The sequence below is a fragment of the Lepidochelys olivacea genome, assembly GCF_965140295.1.
Source record: "Lepidochelys olivacea isolate rLepOli2 genome assembly, chromosome: 11".
Taxonomy (NCBI): Eukaryota; Metazoa; Chordata; order Testudines; family Cheloniidae; genus Lepidochelys; species Lepidochelys olivacea.
Window position 1 is genome coordinate 47,552,751 of NC_140421.1, and position 16,905 is coordinate 47,569,655.

The 16,905-nt window shown below is 42.1% G+C and overlaps 1 protein-coding gene across 9 annotated transcripts in view; it reads left to right on the top strand.

Moving 5' to 3' along the window:
- The window catches only part of PPP1R1C (protein phosphatase 1 regulatory inhibitor subunit 1C), an 84,157-nt gene extending 70,233 nt beyond the window's left edge, over positions 1 to 13,924 (top strand). For 2 of the 9 annotated variants that reach the window (XR_014713657.1, XM_084643928.1), the window contains exons 5-6: positions 13,511 to 13,615; positions 13,719 to 13,924. Coding sequence is in view for 7 of the 9 variants with exons in the window: in XM_084643928.1 (XP_084500054.1) it covers positions 13,511 to 13,599 (89 nt within the window). In the remaining 2 variants the exon portion in view is untranslated. Of the gene's footprint in view, positions 1 to 3,334; positions 3,485 to 13,510 lie in introns of all 9 variants that reach the window. The other 7 variants (XM_084643923.1, XM_084643926.1, XM_084643929.1 and 4 more) reach the window with 5 other exon arrangements.
- The last annotated feature ends 2,981 nt before the right edge of the window (positions 13,925 to 16,905 follow it).

The window sequence follows — 16,905 nt, forward strand, 5'->3', positions numbered from 1 at the left end:
TTTTGTCACTGAGTTACAATGCACTCGAACATTAACACGCTTAAAGCTGGCACTCTCCTTATCCACTAAGCTCTTGTTGGTGATAATGCCATGGAATCCATAGCACGTGCTATAATCTGTAGGCACTCCAACACCTGTTAAGGAATGAGCCTTAAATTTGCATTTCCTTAGTTACTTTAAACCAGAATGACCATAATGCAGGTTTTGTATGTCAATGAACCACACACTTGTGCCTTTTAACTCTAATTTTAGGCCCCAGTGCATTGTTAGCACACATTTTTACACATGTTTATTGTAAGTAAACTGCAGCTGTTTGAAATCGATTTCTAATTGTAACTGAAAATTAAAATCAAGTATAGGCTTCATCCTCTTTCCAGTGAAGAAAATGGCAAAATTCCCATTGACTTCAGTAGGAGCTGGATCAAGTCCTGTATTTTAAACAGTGTAACAACCCTGGTTGTGTTCATGCAGCCCACTGACTCACTTGAGTAAGGGTGGCATGACTAAGTCTGCATCATGGGCCAAAACCTGAAGTTATTGAGTATTACTTTGTCCTTTCTCAGGCAAAACTCCCATTGACTCAGTGGGCCAAAGCTAGCAGGAGGGACATATCTTATTTAGGATTCAATTGTGATACCACCATAGAGCACAGGGTAGGAGATGATGTGATATTGCCCAGCCGCTAGGAGAGCTCCTGGAAGCATTGTGCTTTAGACAACGAGGCTGCCTTCAGGAGCATCTGGGGAGCACATCTGCTGTGCCTGCCTTGAAGAAGGGCCCATGTGTGCTTCCCCTGAACGGAGCCAACTCTGCCTGGCTCCGAAAGTGAGTAGGGGCATAAGCACACAACCTGTGGGGAATCAAATGCTGGCAGTGCCACTAGACTCAAGCCATCCTTGTACTCAGAGGAGGAAGGGAGGGCACAAGGGAAAGTTCCTTTAACATCCTCTCTACAAACCTGCAAAGTCACCCAGTTATAACCTGGCACTCAGCACTGAGTCAATCTCCCATTGACTATGCTACCCTCAACTGAGCTCCGACTGCAATGGCAGTTTGCCTGAACAAGGCAATTAAGTGAAAATGAATAAACCTTGCAGAACAACCCCTTGATACAGATTGCAAGTCATGTATGCAAAGGGAAAACAAGAAAGCTCAAAATAGCCACTTGGGAAACTCTATCACTTCCTCTCTTGCTGCCTGATTTACTGTTTTACAACTGCCTGGGTCTTTCTTCAGTACATCTTAAACTATTTAAGGACTTAATATAGCTAGGATAAAACTTAAACTGTTTAGTCAGGGGAGTTATGATTAATAAGGTTAAAGGGCTTAGGGTATATTTTTCCACTGTGGTGTGTGGGAAATTAACTAAACATTTTCCATGAACCATAATGAGATGAGAGTTGTGCTTCTTAAATCTTTGTCATAGGAAAAAATTAAGTACAATAATGCATATTTGGCATCTATATTATATAGAACCTGGCCAACATATACAGTGTAATGTAACCTGACTTCATGGATGTAAAATATTTGGAAGAGTAGAAAAGTATATGGAACTATTATGAATTTTATGTAGGTGGAATTAAAATGATTTCCAATGTGTTATAGGGCTTTTAAATGTTTTCATTGGAATGTGAAATTGGAACTTTTTTGCACATCACGTATATTTAACCTTTATATACAGAGCATTTGAATCTTTGTTTAAAAAATAATTCAATGATATACACCATGCTAAAAATGCTTCCACTCTCTGAAAAATTAAAATAAACAGTGGCAACTGTTTGGGTAGTAGCATTGACTTTATGGGACAGCATCTTGGCTGGTGTCACTGTCATAGGTCTATTGAGTTCACTGAAGCTGAGTTCAGTGTATAAACCAGCTGAGCATCTGTCCCTATATGCTTGCTGACCTTTAGAGGAGTAGTGGAAATGAACTGAACCACCAGGTATCTGAAGGCAGAATCCATACACTATCTCTTCCTGAATTCTTACTGGAGCAGGGAGAATGGAGGATAGTTAAGCAGCAAGATCTGGAGCCTACAGGCAGCTGAGCTGATGAAAGGTGTGGAGCAGGAGAATGCTTGCTGCATGCTTGGCACCTGTGAAAGGAGGCTTGTATATAGTGGGCCTGATCCTGTAAAATGCTGAGTGCCATCAACTTTCACTGAAGTCAACAACAGAGGAAGGTGTTTTACACCTGCCACAATTGGGCCTGGTGTACAGAAATGTGCAGCAGGCTGAGCAATGTGACTAACTGCTATACCTAAGAAGGTGTAGCCAGGGCAGAGATGCTTGAGTACAGTCCAGTGACAGCGCTGCTATGCTTAGCCACCATTTTTTAGGAGTTTCAGTCACTCCTCCCGCCAATCCGGAGTAATGGCTCCGAGGTGCTTAAGAGCTGCACTTAGTAGAACCTGAAAGCAAGGGCAGCTGTGGGGGGCTTGGTCCTGACCATAGCCCAGACATGCACTTGACGATGGTAAGAAATCAATCGCTCTCCTCGTGAGAGGCTCAGTGTCTCCTGCCATCTGCTTGGTACAGTTCCTGCAGGCCCCCACCAGTCTGCTGCACCCGCTCCTCTCCACTTACTGGATCACACCTTTCCAAGCACCATGCTTAGCAGCCCTCAGCATTGTTCCCTCATCTGACGCCAGACAAGACAGAGGCCTAAGAGATTGCGTTTGCTGCTGGGTTAATATATGCTTGTGTCTAAAAACTGAGCTCTGTCAGTGCATGTAAACAGCCTGACACGCTACTTCAAGTGTCATCTCGTGAATAGAAAACAGTTAAAAAATATGAATAAGGGAACTAATGGTCTGATCCTACAAGAACTCCCAGTGCAGTTCACTCATTAAAGTAGGAGGGTGCTGTGGTTGTGTGGAGCTCTAAGTCAACTTTCACAGACTTTTACAAAACCCAACTATTTCTGATATTTTTCATTTTCCAATATAATTTTGTTTAAAATATCCCTGCAGGTTGTGCATTAAGGGTTCAGAACAGATCTTTGTATAGAGATGTCAACATTTTCCAAAGGCACGTGTGATTTTTGGGACCCTCTGTTTCTGCGTGCTCTACCTCAAACACCATGAAAGGGCCTGATTTTCAGAAAGTGCAGCACACTGAGCCTCCGAAAATCAGGCCTGGAAGGGGTCTCAGGGAGGGCAGCAAAAAATCAACCATTTTGGAACACTTAGGTTGAGACATTTTGTCAAGTCCTGAAGGTTTGTCACTTTTATTGTGTATATACACATAACAGAGCAAAAAGCAATTTCTTTCATAACAGGAGTGTGTGGGGTTTTGTTTTTATTACTATGTTTTTACATCTGTTACATCTGCAGGCAGTGAACAGGCAGATTCTATTAAATGTAATGGTAATCACCACTCCTCAGGCACCATACAGCAGCAGAGAGTAACTGAGGCAGATGATCAGCTTATGAAACCAAGGCGGAAAGATACACCATTTCAGCACCAAGCACCGTTTGTTCCAGGTAGGGCGTTTCAAGATGCACAATAGACTTTTAGGTAGCTCAAGCCTTATCCAATTTCTCATTGACATTGATCAGCCTTTCTTTTGACTTTTATGGGAGTTGGACTAGGCCCTACTAAATGAAGACAAAGAATGTAATGGGACTTTTGTGGGAGTTTTTGTTGCTGGGCCTTTCTGAGATGAATAAGGGATGCACCACATTGGCGTTCAGGTGTTGCAATGCTCCCGCCTGCCCCTCCCTGCCTCCCCCAATGTAAACTATTTGTGTTCTCCTTTCATGGATACTGCCTGGTACTTGGGGGTAGGAGTGTGGGATATTTATCTTTGGCAAGGTATGAGGGGCCAGATCCTTAGCTGATGTAAATTGGCATAGTTTCACTGAAGTCAGTAGAGTGATGCCGATTTATGACAGCAGAGGACCTGGCCCATTCTTTCTCTAGACGGGTATTCAGAGGGGTGGAATGAACCCAGAGACCAAGTACATCACTGTTATGAGGCACTTGGTGTCCACTGTGATCCCAAAACTCATTCCTTGGCCATGTGGTACCTATTTTAATTTGCTTTCATAAACTGTGTTTAAAAAACACAAGCACACAAACACACAAAACCCTCCACTTCTGAGACATGAAGTGGCACCATGTGAATGAGCATGCTCCAGCCAATATAATGATGTATAAAACTGAGTTTATTGCTAATAAGGGACTTAATTTTTTTTGTTTTTGGTGTATTCTTTGAACGTATTGGTAACTAGCCCTCTGAAGATATACTAAAACACAGAAAATCAAAAAGATTAAAGTGATTTTTCTAGAATACTTATTTTTCTGCCTCTAAATTATTTTCCATAGAACAGAAGTGTCTTCTATTCAGGAACTAGAAATCCTAATTCCTGTTGGAACACTAAAAATCCTTTTGTAATACTGGCATCGGTTGTGCCCTGTGCAATCCTGTAGTGGAATAAAGGGATATAATCCCAGCAGCCCTTGGGTGTCCATGCAGAACTGTCTTGGAAACCTCAGGCATGGAAGGTTGGGGAGAAAAGTGGTAGGGCATGCCAGGGGTATAGCCTCATTGCAAGGAGCACATTGTTTCCAAGTGGGGAAGAGTTACTTTCAAGAGGGGAAGCAAAGAAGGAGTTGTGACTCTCTTTCAGTGTTCCCCTTGACGTGGCACAGCTACACACCACCTCATGCTCAGAGCTGAGCTTAAAGGCTCCATCTAGCCCTATGTGACACTGGACCAAGTCATTTAACCCGTGTGTGCCTCAGTTTTCTTCCTGTATTGTTCACTATGCTGTACAGAAGTGCATGCCTTAATTGTAAGTTATTTGATTTCAGGGGTCAGAGCAAACCTCAGCTGTACACTATGGTGGAGATATGGGGCCATTTTTTAAGCAAAGTAAAATAAGAAAATGAATTCCACATCCTTCAAAGGCATTAATGAGTTGTGACATGTGTGCTCCATTTGCCTCAAATAGTTCAGTTATTATTTTTTTGACAAAAACAATGATTAACATATTCAAAAGTGATTTTTGGGTGCCTCCATTTTTGAATGTCCAACTAGAGACAATTTAAAGAAACCTGATTTTTCAGAAAGGACCGAGCATCTGCCCTCTGAAAATTTGGCCACTTCAAAATGTCTCATGTTGGGTACTCAAATCACTAGTCATTGCTGAAAATCTTGGCCCACATGTCTCTAGTAGAGATGGGCCCAAACCCAAAACTTTGTATCCAAACACCCCTCTATACACTAAGGAGTTCAAAACATGAACTCAGATCTAAATCTGAGTTTTGCAAATAGCCATTATATTTTTAATGTGCCACAGTGTAATCCAAACACGTCTGAGCTTTGTGGGTGAGGACTGGGGAGGAGGCAGGGTACACAATGTTAATTTAGGCTCACACTATTAAATCAGTTCCAGATCTTATCTCCAATTTTTAGAACAGATATAATTACAGTAACGTTTGGTAATTTCACATCTTGTGATACTGATTAACCTTCTGATCTGGTGCTTTGGTCAGGTGGATATAAAAGCAAAAGTCAAGCTGCTGATTAACCATCACAGATTTTATGATGTGACCATGGAAATGTCATAAAGTTGCTTCATTTGCACACATAAATTATCAGGAATCCGCAAATATGCTTTGAGGCAGTGATTTCATCTAAAACGCATTACCAGTTCAAAGTATATTAGTGTACGCTTGCTGAAAATGGTTTGGCATTCAGGCTTTTTTCATCAGCATTAATTGGATTAAATGATCTGGAGTGAAATCTGAGCCGTTGATTAAAACACTTCTTGGCCTGATGGGGTTAAGAAAAAAAGAAAGGAAAAAGGGAAGACTAAAGTAAAATAAAAAACAGTGCTCTTATGCAGTCTTTGTTTTAGTGCAGGCTAGAGAATGAGTTTGAGCAAAGTAATTTTAAAGCACAGCAGCCTAGAAGCACCAACTGATTGTTGGGTTGGGGAAGCAGGAGAGAAATAAGGGGCAAGGGAAATCAGAACGGCATTATGAGTGGAATTGAGAAATAGTGCTGTAGGAGTGATGATAAAGGAGCAAAACCACCTACAAGAAGTGAAGTTTCTGAGTAGAATTTAAAACCTGAGCACAGGGACTGTGGAGCAGCAAATGAACAGAGCAAATGTAATGGAGCAAGAAGAGTGTGAACAGAGTGACCTTAGGGCAGCCAGAGTAGAAGCAGAACAGAACATCCTCTGAGCAAGCAACCTCAGGGCAGAGTGTCAACAGAGCAAAGAGTGAGAGGGGTGAAGTAAACTGAGAAGTGGCTCAGGGCAGAGCATATTGTGAAAACAAAGTAATCTTAGGGCAGAATATAAGCAGAACTGATTGAGAGCATGAGGGTAAATATGAGCTCACAGGATTATTTGCAGTCTGAAAAAACAGATCTTTGGGGCCAAGGGAGACTCATTTATGGATCAGCACTCAGACATGCATCCGATGAAGTGAGCTGTAACTCACGAAAGCTTATGCTCAAATAAATTGGTTAGTCTCTAAGGTGCCACAAGTACTCCTTCTCTTTTCACTCAGACATAGCCCTTTACAATTATTATGAAATCTATAACTGTACGTGTTGATCTTAGCTCTCTCACGTGTACAGAGCAACATCTGCTGCCTAGAATTTTGCCCATTACATGAATATTGTATTGTTTTTTTCGGAGTGATATTTCAGAGTCTATATTTGTGGTTTGACCTTGGTAAATTCTTGTATTGATGGATATAGATAAATCCTGAACAGCAGCTGCTCTGGTACCTCTTTCTCACTATTAAAAAAGGGCAGAGGGTATGGAGTACATGGCTAATGTAACTTACATTAGGATCAGAATGAGAGGGGATAAGAAGAGTTTAGTTTTGTCTTTCCAGTTTTGTTTTCTACTTAATTAACACAGTTGTGGAATCAGTTGTGAAGACCGTGATGGTGAGCGAGGTTACAAACCTTTTACCCTAGTATCACCGGATAGATGATTGTTTAGTAAACAATTTAGATACTTCTAAATAAAAGGATACTGGGTATAGATATGGGCACAACTCAGAGATTGGCCCAACTAGTTCAGAAAACTTAAAGTGCATTATCTCTGGCGAAGTAGGATAGTATTTTATTATCTGCTTATTGCTGGCTTACTGCTGAGTCAGCTAGTTCAAACCACATAATCTAAAAAGCCCTAGAAAGTGAACTTGGAGAGGCTTTTAAAGGCCTCTTCCCACAGCCTCTGAATGACTGTCTGTCATATTATCTCCTTGTCCTTGTCCTAACATTTTGTACCATTGCTACCGCTGTGGGGAATGGTGGGAAATCTTAGAGGTCTATCATAGGCACAGCTTTGTGACTTCCTGCATTGTTTGCAGTCACGGCTCTTCATTGCAGATTAGGTGAAAAAGCTAGAATTTTGTCCTGGTGGTTTAAGAGGCTGCACCATGTGGTGCTTTAGAAGCATCCTAGGACAGTAAGGAAGTCATGTAACCTCCATCAAGGCTGAACAACCACAACAAAAGCTTTCACATCCCAGAATACACAACATGAAAGCAAAAAGTCCCAGTTAAGTGAATTTGTTTCTTTAAACATTTGTAAACATTTATGGGGGTGCAACAATCCCAAACTTTTCCCAACAATATCTGGCTCGCTCATGTAAGTTAATGCTGACTGTGTCAATAGGACCTTTGCCTGCTTATGAACTGCCCAGCCTCAGAATTGTTGTAAGTAGTGGGCCAGTTAGCTGCTGGGCATTGGTGGTTTCTGTGTTGCAGCAAGAAAACCTGACATCCAGTGCATAGAGTATAACTTGCGCCATGGTAGAGGGAAGCAGCTGTTTATTAAACATGGTTAGACGTTATCAGGTGTTTTTCCATCTGCACATCGCTGCACTCTAGGTTGTTTTACTGTGTAGCTATGTGACACATTCTGTAATACCATTGATCATATGGGCTGGCCTTCATTTTGGAAAACTGCAGTGCAATATTTTGGAGCTTATTGTGTAATATGATGAGCTTTGTGATAAAGGTTATGGTGGGCTGTAGGTCGGGGAGATCAGCACTTAACACTGATTGTTTCCTTACAAAAAACACAGGTTTATGCGAGAAACAAAAAGTTCAGTGTGCAATGCTCACTCAATAGTGTATCTCCCACTATGTAATTGCACCCTAAAAATAAACTTCACTCTGACCAAAATGTCATTCCATGGAACCACATCATACTAGTCTTATGTCCTGTGTCCTCCCTTTTAGCCATAGCTCTTGTTTCATCTCCTAAAAAAACAACAACCCTGCAATATTAAATATTCAGGCTCCTAGCAATTTCTGATTGATCTTTTTTCTTAGTGTTCATTAATCAGGTATAGCAAATGTGTAATATATAGCTTGTCCAGAGAGAAACAGCAAGAGATGAATTTACAAAGCCATAACATTGGTTAGAGCTGAATGCTCATAAACCTACATTTGTGGGGAATTAGAACACAAGTATTTCTCTTCTTTAAAGGCTTTACCTAAAGCACTCGTCCCTGTTGTATGTGGGCACCTAAAATGTTGGGTTTTTTTTTTTTTTTACTTCTCACTGTTACGCAGTCTGATGCAAGTGGTTTAAAACATGCTAGATAAAGCAGAACTGCGTTGAAGTAGCTGGGTTAATTGTGGGCACTTTTAGAAGTGCTGTGATGCTGCTAAACCAGTGAAGAGGCCCATAATTTGCCTGCTTGATTTAAATATGAATGACCGTTTGCCAGTGATTTGGGTGCTATAATCCTTGACAGTAACAGGAAAGATGACAACACAGTATGGAGCACTGATTGACAATATTAGAGGCAGGGCTGGTAGCACTGTCTGTTAAGGTTGCCTGACACCCCTTACAATACCCTGTTTTAAGTTGTTTACCACTTTGCCAAACTTTAACTTTTTGGGGTAAATTTTTTCATGTCAGGTGTCTGCCTCAAGCTGATCATTTTGGAAAAGTTTCAACCAAAAAGGTTCAGCTGTTTCTCAGAATGATGCTGGGGGGAAATGCATTATTTTGCAATGCTAGAAAATTCTTCTCTTTGGGAGGCTGTTTGAACCCATGTGTTGGAGCAGGGCTGTGGTGAAATTTGGCAGTGGCCTTTGTGTCAGGCGTATGCCTTCTGCTTTTCCTGTGAAAATAAACCCACACTTGGCCAATTTATAACCTCTCTGAAAAATATTTTTGCACATGCTCAGTAGAGACATTTTACAGGTTAGTAGTTAACATCTTCAAAGATTCCATGCGCACTGAGCATGCACTGTCTCCTCACAGTTCCTATCTCCTTGTGGGGCAAGAGAGAAACTGCGATGGGAGTTGGTGGGGAGAAGCGGGAACCAGGAAGGGAGACTGGGCCTGGTTGGGCAAGGGGACTGGGAGCCAGAAGGAAGACTGGAACTGCCAGGGCATGGAGACTGGGACTGGGGAGAGAGTGGAACTCAGATGGGAAGCTTGGAGGAGGAAACTAGGACTGGCTGTGCAAGGAGACTGGGATGAGAAGCCTAAAGAGTGGAGATTGGGACCAGTTAGATAAGGAGAATGGGTCTGGGGCAAGGAGTCGGGGGTGGGGAAGAGGCAGGACAGGAACAGGTTGGAGTGGATGAAGCAGAAGGGATCAAACTTGGAAGGAACAGGCAGAGGACATTAAAGAATACTCCATGCCAGAGCCTGCAACTGAACTCAAGACTTCTGAGTTTCACCCTTCCTCAGTTGTCAGCAAATATCTGTGAAATTCACTGCCAAATTGTCTGTCCCATCTACCTCTAGTGCTGGTCCACATAGAGGATAACAACCTACTATTGCTATCAGTAACTACAGAGGTCGATGTGGTAGATCTAATAGTTCCAACCCTGCTGATGAACATAGGTGGTCAATTTGATGCCACATGATATTTATTTTTTCTGGCTTTTTAAAAAAAACATAGGAAATTACCCTCAAAAATTACATTAAAAACATTAAGATTGCAAAGTCAGTTACTAAAAAAAATTAGGAAATGCCAGAATTAAGGTTGCCTGTGAAATCTGTATGTTTACCTATACAGGATTGTGTGAACATGGCTATCAGGTTAAGAACCATGGGCTAGATTCTGGTCTCAGATATGCCCGGCTCAGTCCACTGAAATTAATCTACTCCAGATTTCTGTCAATGTAAGTGTGACAAGTATCTGTCCCCGTGTTTTTTAAGATGACAAATGACCTTACCTGTGTTTCTCATACAACACATTACGTTATCGAAACTGAATAAGTGCCATGGACTGTAATTGTCTACTCTTCATGCAACCCATACAATTTAACCCTTACGCTTCAGAAAAACAACTCTAGTGTAGTAATAGACTAGAACTGGTTGGTTTCATACAGTACCATATGCTAAGAGGATTACCATGCCATTGTCTGCCATTGTGGATGGCTAGAGCTGGGCAGGAACTGGATTTTTCATTTCTGATTTTTTTTCTGTTATGAAACAGAACAAAAGTAAAAAATTCAGTTTCCTACCAAATGAAAGTCTGGGGAAAAAATAATTTGGGGTCTATTGAAACATTTTGCTTTGATAATAGCGAACCATTTCATTCTGATTTTGATTTTTTTATATATAGAGTCTAGTATGTAATATAAAATAAGATTGAAAGGAAAAGTCATTTTGAAAAGGAAAATCTAAATGTTCCATTCTGACCTTATCAAAACACTTTTTTTTTTTTAAAGTTTTCCTTTGAAACAAAACTTTCATAGAAATTGACACATTTCTGCAAAACATTTCGCTTTTGACAAATCAGAATTTTCCATTGGGAAAAAAACATTCCATCAGAAACTTTCCAACCAGCTCTATGGCACTGACAATACTACTAGGCTTCTGTGAGCTGCTCTCTTTCACTTTGGTATCTGTGGCACGTGTGACAGGGCACAATCTGGATTGCCACATGCTATGAAAGGGAAATAAGTCCCATCTTGGAACTGAAGCAGTAACAGATTAAGAGTAAAGCGCTAGAGCTTTCTGCGCCTCATATTATCAAAGGGTCTCAGTATGAAGCTTTTCCATTGTGACACAAACATTGATCTGAGCCTATTATAGGCTTAATACAGCCCTTTGATAAAGTTCATTATGTTCCACCAAGTTTTTATATAACGATAGCTAAGATTTTCAGAAGTGACTCAGCATTTTGGGGCTTTTATTTTTTGTGGGAGGGGGACACTTCCATTTTTTGGGTGTCCAGCTTGAGCCATTGATTTTCAGCGGGCAGGTCCTTAACACTTTCTGAAAAGTGGCTCCTTTCAGGTGTCTCAAGCTTGGGTGCCAAAAAATTGAGGAAAATCTTGTGAGCTCTTCAGAGAGCACTTCAGAAAATCTTGGCCTCTAAGGCTATGTCTATACTTACGGTGGTGTGTAGAGTACAGACACTGCCTGGGTATAAATAGCAGCATAGACTGAGGCATTGCTTAGCCAAGCAGTGTACAGCCTTAGGGTATATACCCTACATGCCCAAGCAGTGCCTTCCACAGCTGCACTGCTATTTTTAGCAGCATAACATCTTGCTGCCCTGTCCCTGTCAGCTCCTGTCACTGCCGCCTGAAGCTACACAGTCCAGTGAGTAGCTACACAGCTTCTACATCCTGCTGCAAGCGTAGACGAGGCCTAAGGCTTATAACAATGGGATGGCTATTTTGGGATGCTGAGGTAGCAAATGAAAGTATGTGTGACTGGTAGGGAAAAGCACATTTGTGCTCTTGGAGCAACTGCTGAAGAAAATTTTGTTAAAGCAAACATTTTATTCTTTGTATTGCTGCCGGTCATGTCAGCTTTGATTATTGGTTACATGTCTGCATAGCAAGTGAGTTAGACTCGGTCAGGAACTAAATACAGTCCCAGCCACATAGTGACTGCACATTGTGAGCTGGGGAGGTGGTGCGAAGGCCTGGTCATAGAGGCCTTTTATGTTTGTTTTGGACCCGAAGGAGTAATTTCAGACATGAATAATAGGCATGAAATTTGAGGTCACATTTTCCCCCTTTGACTAAAACAATGGAAGGGTTGGGTTTTCAAGTTAGTCCTCAAAACTAAATCACAGCACTAAGAGAGCTATTGACTCTTCTTACCTGGGTCCTACCTCGTATACAGAGACACAATAAACTCCAAAGTTCTTACTCTCTGTGGTCTCAAATCTACAGTCCACTCAATCTATTCTCCATGAGGCCAGCCATGTGCCCCATTTCCCCCCATGATGTCACCCATCTTTGCTCCTACAGTACCTTCTCTTTGGCCAATCCTGTGCTGTTTCAGAAACCTCTGATTAGCTGTAGCAGCTGCCCTGCCCTTTACAAAATTCTTCCTCAACAGCCAATGGAGCAGACACTGTTTTACAAGTGAGGTGATTAGGTTGTCAGTGAAGATTGGCCTGGAGGTTTGATGGGAGGCTTAATAAATTCCTTTTCAGGCAGCTACTGGTGCTGGCCAGATGCTGGGTCGTGCAAAACTAGAGATAACAATATAGTAATCAGCAGCAGGGGAAACAGAAAGAATAACAGCACATTGGGTGCACTAAATCACCTTTAGAATTGTGCTTTAATTTGTTGAGTCCAGAACTGCCAGTGTCAAACCTTTCCAGAGAGGCACCCATAGATACAAGGAAGACCCAGGAGCTGCCTTGTTAACAGTTTTTGGAGGGGTATTTGTGAGCCTACCAAATTTTCCAGGGTCAACCATCATCTAGTTGTTTTGTGGTTGAGCAGAATGCTGTCCACTTCACGATTGCTTTTGTGTTCACCCCCATGGTATTTTAAAACTGGACAGAGAGTCTAGGAAGTACTCTGTGAACGTTTAGGATGAAAGGTGCTATTTAGGAGACATGAAATCAGAACGTGATTTAGCCAGTTATTTGTTTTTCAAAGTGTGCTGTGGGTTTTATTCACATATGACTAATGATAAAGCACGTTGCTAGGACCATAGCTTGCCGAAAGTCTATTGCAAAACTCCTGTTGACTTGCCTGGAAGTGACACATTTGTAGCAATGGCAAGATGCAGCTCCCAGAGTAGTTAGGTTCTAATTTTGTGGATGTTGCAAGGGATGAGTAACCTGCACAATCTTCGAACTAATTTACACAAAATGTGAATTCATTTAGGAGAGGGTTCATGAGCAGCTGAGTCCAAGCATACAAGGATTTGGGCCCTGTGTCTGCATTGCGTCTCTTCTCCAAGAGATGCGTTTCAGAGCTCACAATTAGACAGAAGCTCTAAATTCTGATGGCCAAGAACCCACAGCCATCTGCCATTATTTTATCTTTTCAGGTGCTTAACTTGATTGAGTGTGACATTGCTAATTCAACCCAGGAGTGCTGTTGGGAATCCTGGAATGGAGGGAAATACTGTTCTATCACAAAAGGTGTAATATGTAATGCTTGTATGAACTGAAAGGTTATGAAAGACAGCACCAATGAGGTCACTTAAAAAAAACCTTTCCATTTTTTTGTGGCCATTTTTCTTTAAACAGACAGTCCGATTTGAATAAATGTGACTTTAAATACAATCTTTATATTTGCAGGGGTTAAGCATCTGAAAAGTCAGAATGACTCAGCATTCCCAGAGGAAGAAGAGGGTGTCAATGAAAGAGAAGAAGAATGGGACCATTAATTAGCATTGGGCTTGTGTAAGAAAGGTTATTGTGAATAACTGAACTGCTAAATTTTCCATACTTAACATGGAATTCCATTGCTTGTGTTTCTGAAACATTCTTCATCTCATCACTCCAGGCACACATGGCAGGATGCTTTCCGGGGAGCATTCTTTGACTGGATTTTACAGCACTCTGCAAACTTGTCCTGTGATACTTGTAACTGAAGATAAACATTTATTTTACAGTCATTTTTCTTTCCTTTTTTATGACTTAAAAATGTAATTTGCAAACATGTTAGTAATCTAACTTCAGTACTGCCCGAGCTTAATTATTGAATGTGATCTGTACTCCAAGACTTATTGTAAATAGTACCAATTTAAAAGCTACAAATAAATACTAAATTCATTTAGACATGATTTTATGTCGTGCAGTGCTTCTGTCTAACTTGAAGAGAAATATTTAGGTAAGGTGAGTCTTTAGAGCAGGGGCAGTTTTTAGCATATTAGGGTTACACCCAGTAATATACTTCAAACCCAAGATAAAGCAGACATGCCTGCTTAATTCTGCAATGCATTAGTTCTTTGTAGCTTTCAGTGTATGTACTGCATATAACAGTTCACCACTTCTTGCTTTCCATAAAGATATGTATCTGATGCTGCTCAGTCATGTCAGTCATTCAATGATACATTAACTGATTTTTCCTTTTTACTACTGAAGACAATCATATGAGGACATCAGGAAAATCTTTGATTTGGCGGAGACTGGCTGCCACAAAATATTGGTGATAGGCTGCAGAACCTTTCGTCTCTAAGAGCTGGTTCAATTTTGGCCTGGTTCAATAATGCTGTTACCATTTGACAGCTCATGTCAAGTTCTGTGAGTGCTGAACATCAGGAAAGCTTATGAAGGAGCAGAAAATGAGATGGGGTGGACAAATCCTACTTCTTTAAAGTTGTATTGAACATATTGTTCCCTATTTTTAATGGTCCATCTTTAAACCGAGGGCAACCTGTAGAACTGTGTTAGCTAAGGTTGTCCTTGGTATAAAGATGCATTTTGAATTTAGCCTTTCATCCACTTGATGAGCCAAGCTACTGAAAGCAGGAGATGAAGGGCTAGGAAAACACAGACTCTTTTGTCAGTGCCTTGAGTGCTCATTTGGCTCACATTTAAGCTGACAGTGTTCTGAGAAGACCTACCATTCATAGGGTCTGGAACAAGTGTTCCTTTGTTTGATAGTCATATCTTTCTCTACATCTGTATCTGAGTTCTTTATTGCAGCTCCACATTCCAAGTGATATTTATGGCTATAATTTAATGAAGAGCTGACTAATAGAAGAAATCCTCAGTTGTGCTGTAGACACAATGCTGAACTGAGGTATCTTTCTAATACAAGCAAAGGGGAAGCTTCCCTTCATAAAATATTAGAATGAAAAAAAGCTGAGACATTGGCCTGGGACCAAGAAGAGGTGGGTTCAGTTCTCAGCACTGCCACGGGTTTCGGGCGTGACCAACTTACTTAGTTTGGGCAACTCAAGTAATCATTCTGTGCCCCAGTTTGCCGTCTGTGAAATGGTGCTAATTTCTTTCTCCCACCGCTTATTTGTGTTGTTGCTTTAGATTTTAAGCTTCTCAGGATATGGATTGTCTTTTAGTGCATATGTACAGTATGTAGAACCCGGGGGGAGGCTGGCACATTTTTTATAGTGAGCGTGCTGAGACTCATTGAACCAAACTGTAAGCCCTGTACATAAGGGAAACCACTTCAAGCCAGGGGGTGCTGCCGGACCCCCATCATCCCTAATTCCAGCACCTATGTGTAGCACAGTGAGGGTGGAAACAGTTTCAGTTGGGGCCTGTAGGTTCTACTATAATACAGATAATTAATAACAGCATGAAGCATTTTGAAAATACATTCCATCATAAGGGCACAGTAGGCAGATAACAGTTTATATGAATTAACTAGGAAATGCAGAATCATGCTTCAGTAACGCCATCTCATACATAAGACTTAAGATAATCATTACACTTTTATAAACAGGTTATTAGAGTGCATCAGAACTAGTATAGGTGAATATTGTCAGTAGCGCTGACCACAGAAAGACACTGCTGTTCTGTGGCAACTCTCAAAGTTTCAAAACCTTTAGAACAGTGGTCCCCAAAATTTCAGGGTCATGTCCTCCCCCTTACCCATGGGCGCCAGGGCCAGGAGCAGGGTTGTGGCTTGGGATGGGGGAGGAAGTGGGTCAAGGCCACGGCTGCAGCTGGGGGAGGAGGGGGAGGGCGGGTCTGAGGCTGGGCCTGGGAATGGACCAGGGGCCAAGGCTGGGGCTGGGGCATGGGGCCGGGAGCTGGGGCCGTGCCTGGGGGCAAAGGCGGGGACAGGGATGGGGATGCAGCCGTGGGGCAGAATGGGGCTCAGTGACGCTCCCTCCCTGACCCCTGTTGGGGCTGGCCTGGACCTGCCATCCATCCACCCCCAATGTTCCGCCATGCCCCCTCTAGGGGGCTGTGCCCCCACAGTTTGGGGACCACTGCTTTAGAATGTTTTCAGAAAACTGGAAATGTTCATTTTTGGATCAAAATCTAAGGGGAGTGGAGGGGGAGTGTAGTGGTTCCAGGTTCAAGTCTCTGCTTCCCTTTCTGATTCAGAGCAGAGTTTTTCATCCCAGATCACTCCGAATCTGCCAGAGCTTGAACCTGGGTCTCTCACATCCTAAGCCAGTACAGTGAATACCAGGCAATAGAGCATAGAATCATAGAAGCATAGAATATCAGGGTTGGAAAGGACCCCAGAAGGTCATCTAGTCCAACCCCCTGCTCGAAGCAGGACCAATTCCCAGTTATATCATCCCAGCCAGGGCTTTGTCAAGCCTGACCTTAAAAACCTCTAAGGAAGGAGATTCTACCACCTCCCTAGGTAACGCATTCCAGTGTTTCACCACCCTCTTAGTGAAAAAGTTTTTCCTAATATCCAATCTAAACCTCCCCCACTGCAACTTGAGACCATTACTCCTCGTTCTGTCATCTGCTACCATTGAGAACAGTCTAGAGCCATCCTCTTTGGAACCCCCTTTCAGGTAGTTGAAAGCAGCTATCAAATCCCCCCTCATTCTTCTCTTCTGCAGGCTAAACAATCCCAGCTCCCTCAGCCTCTCCTCATAACTCATGTGTTCCAGTCCCCTAATCATTTTTGTTGCCCTTCGCTGGACTCTCTCCAATTTATCCACATCCTTCTTGAAGTGTGGGGCCCAAAACTGGACACAGTACTCCAGATGAGGCCTCACCAATGTCGAATAGAGGGGAACGATCTCGTCCCTTGA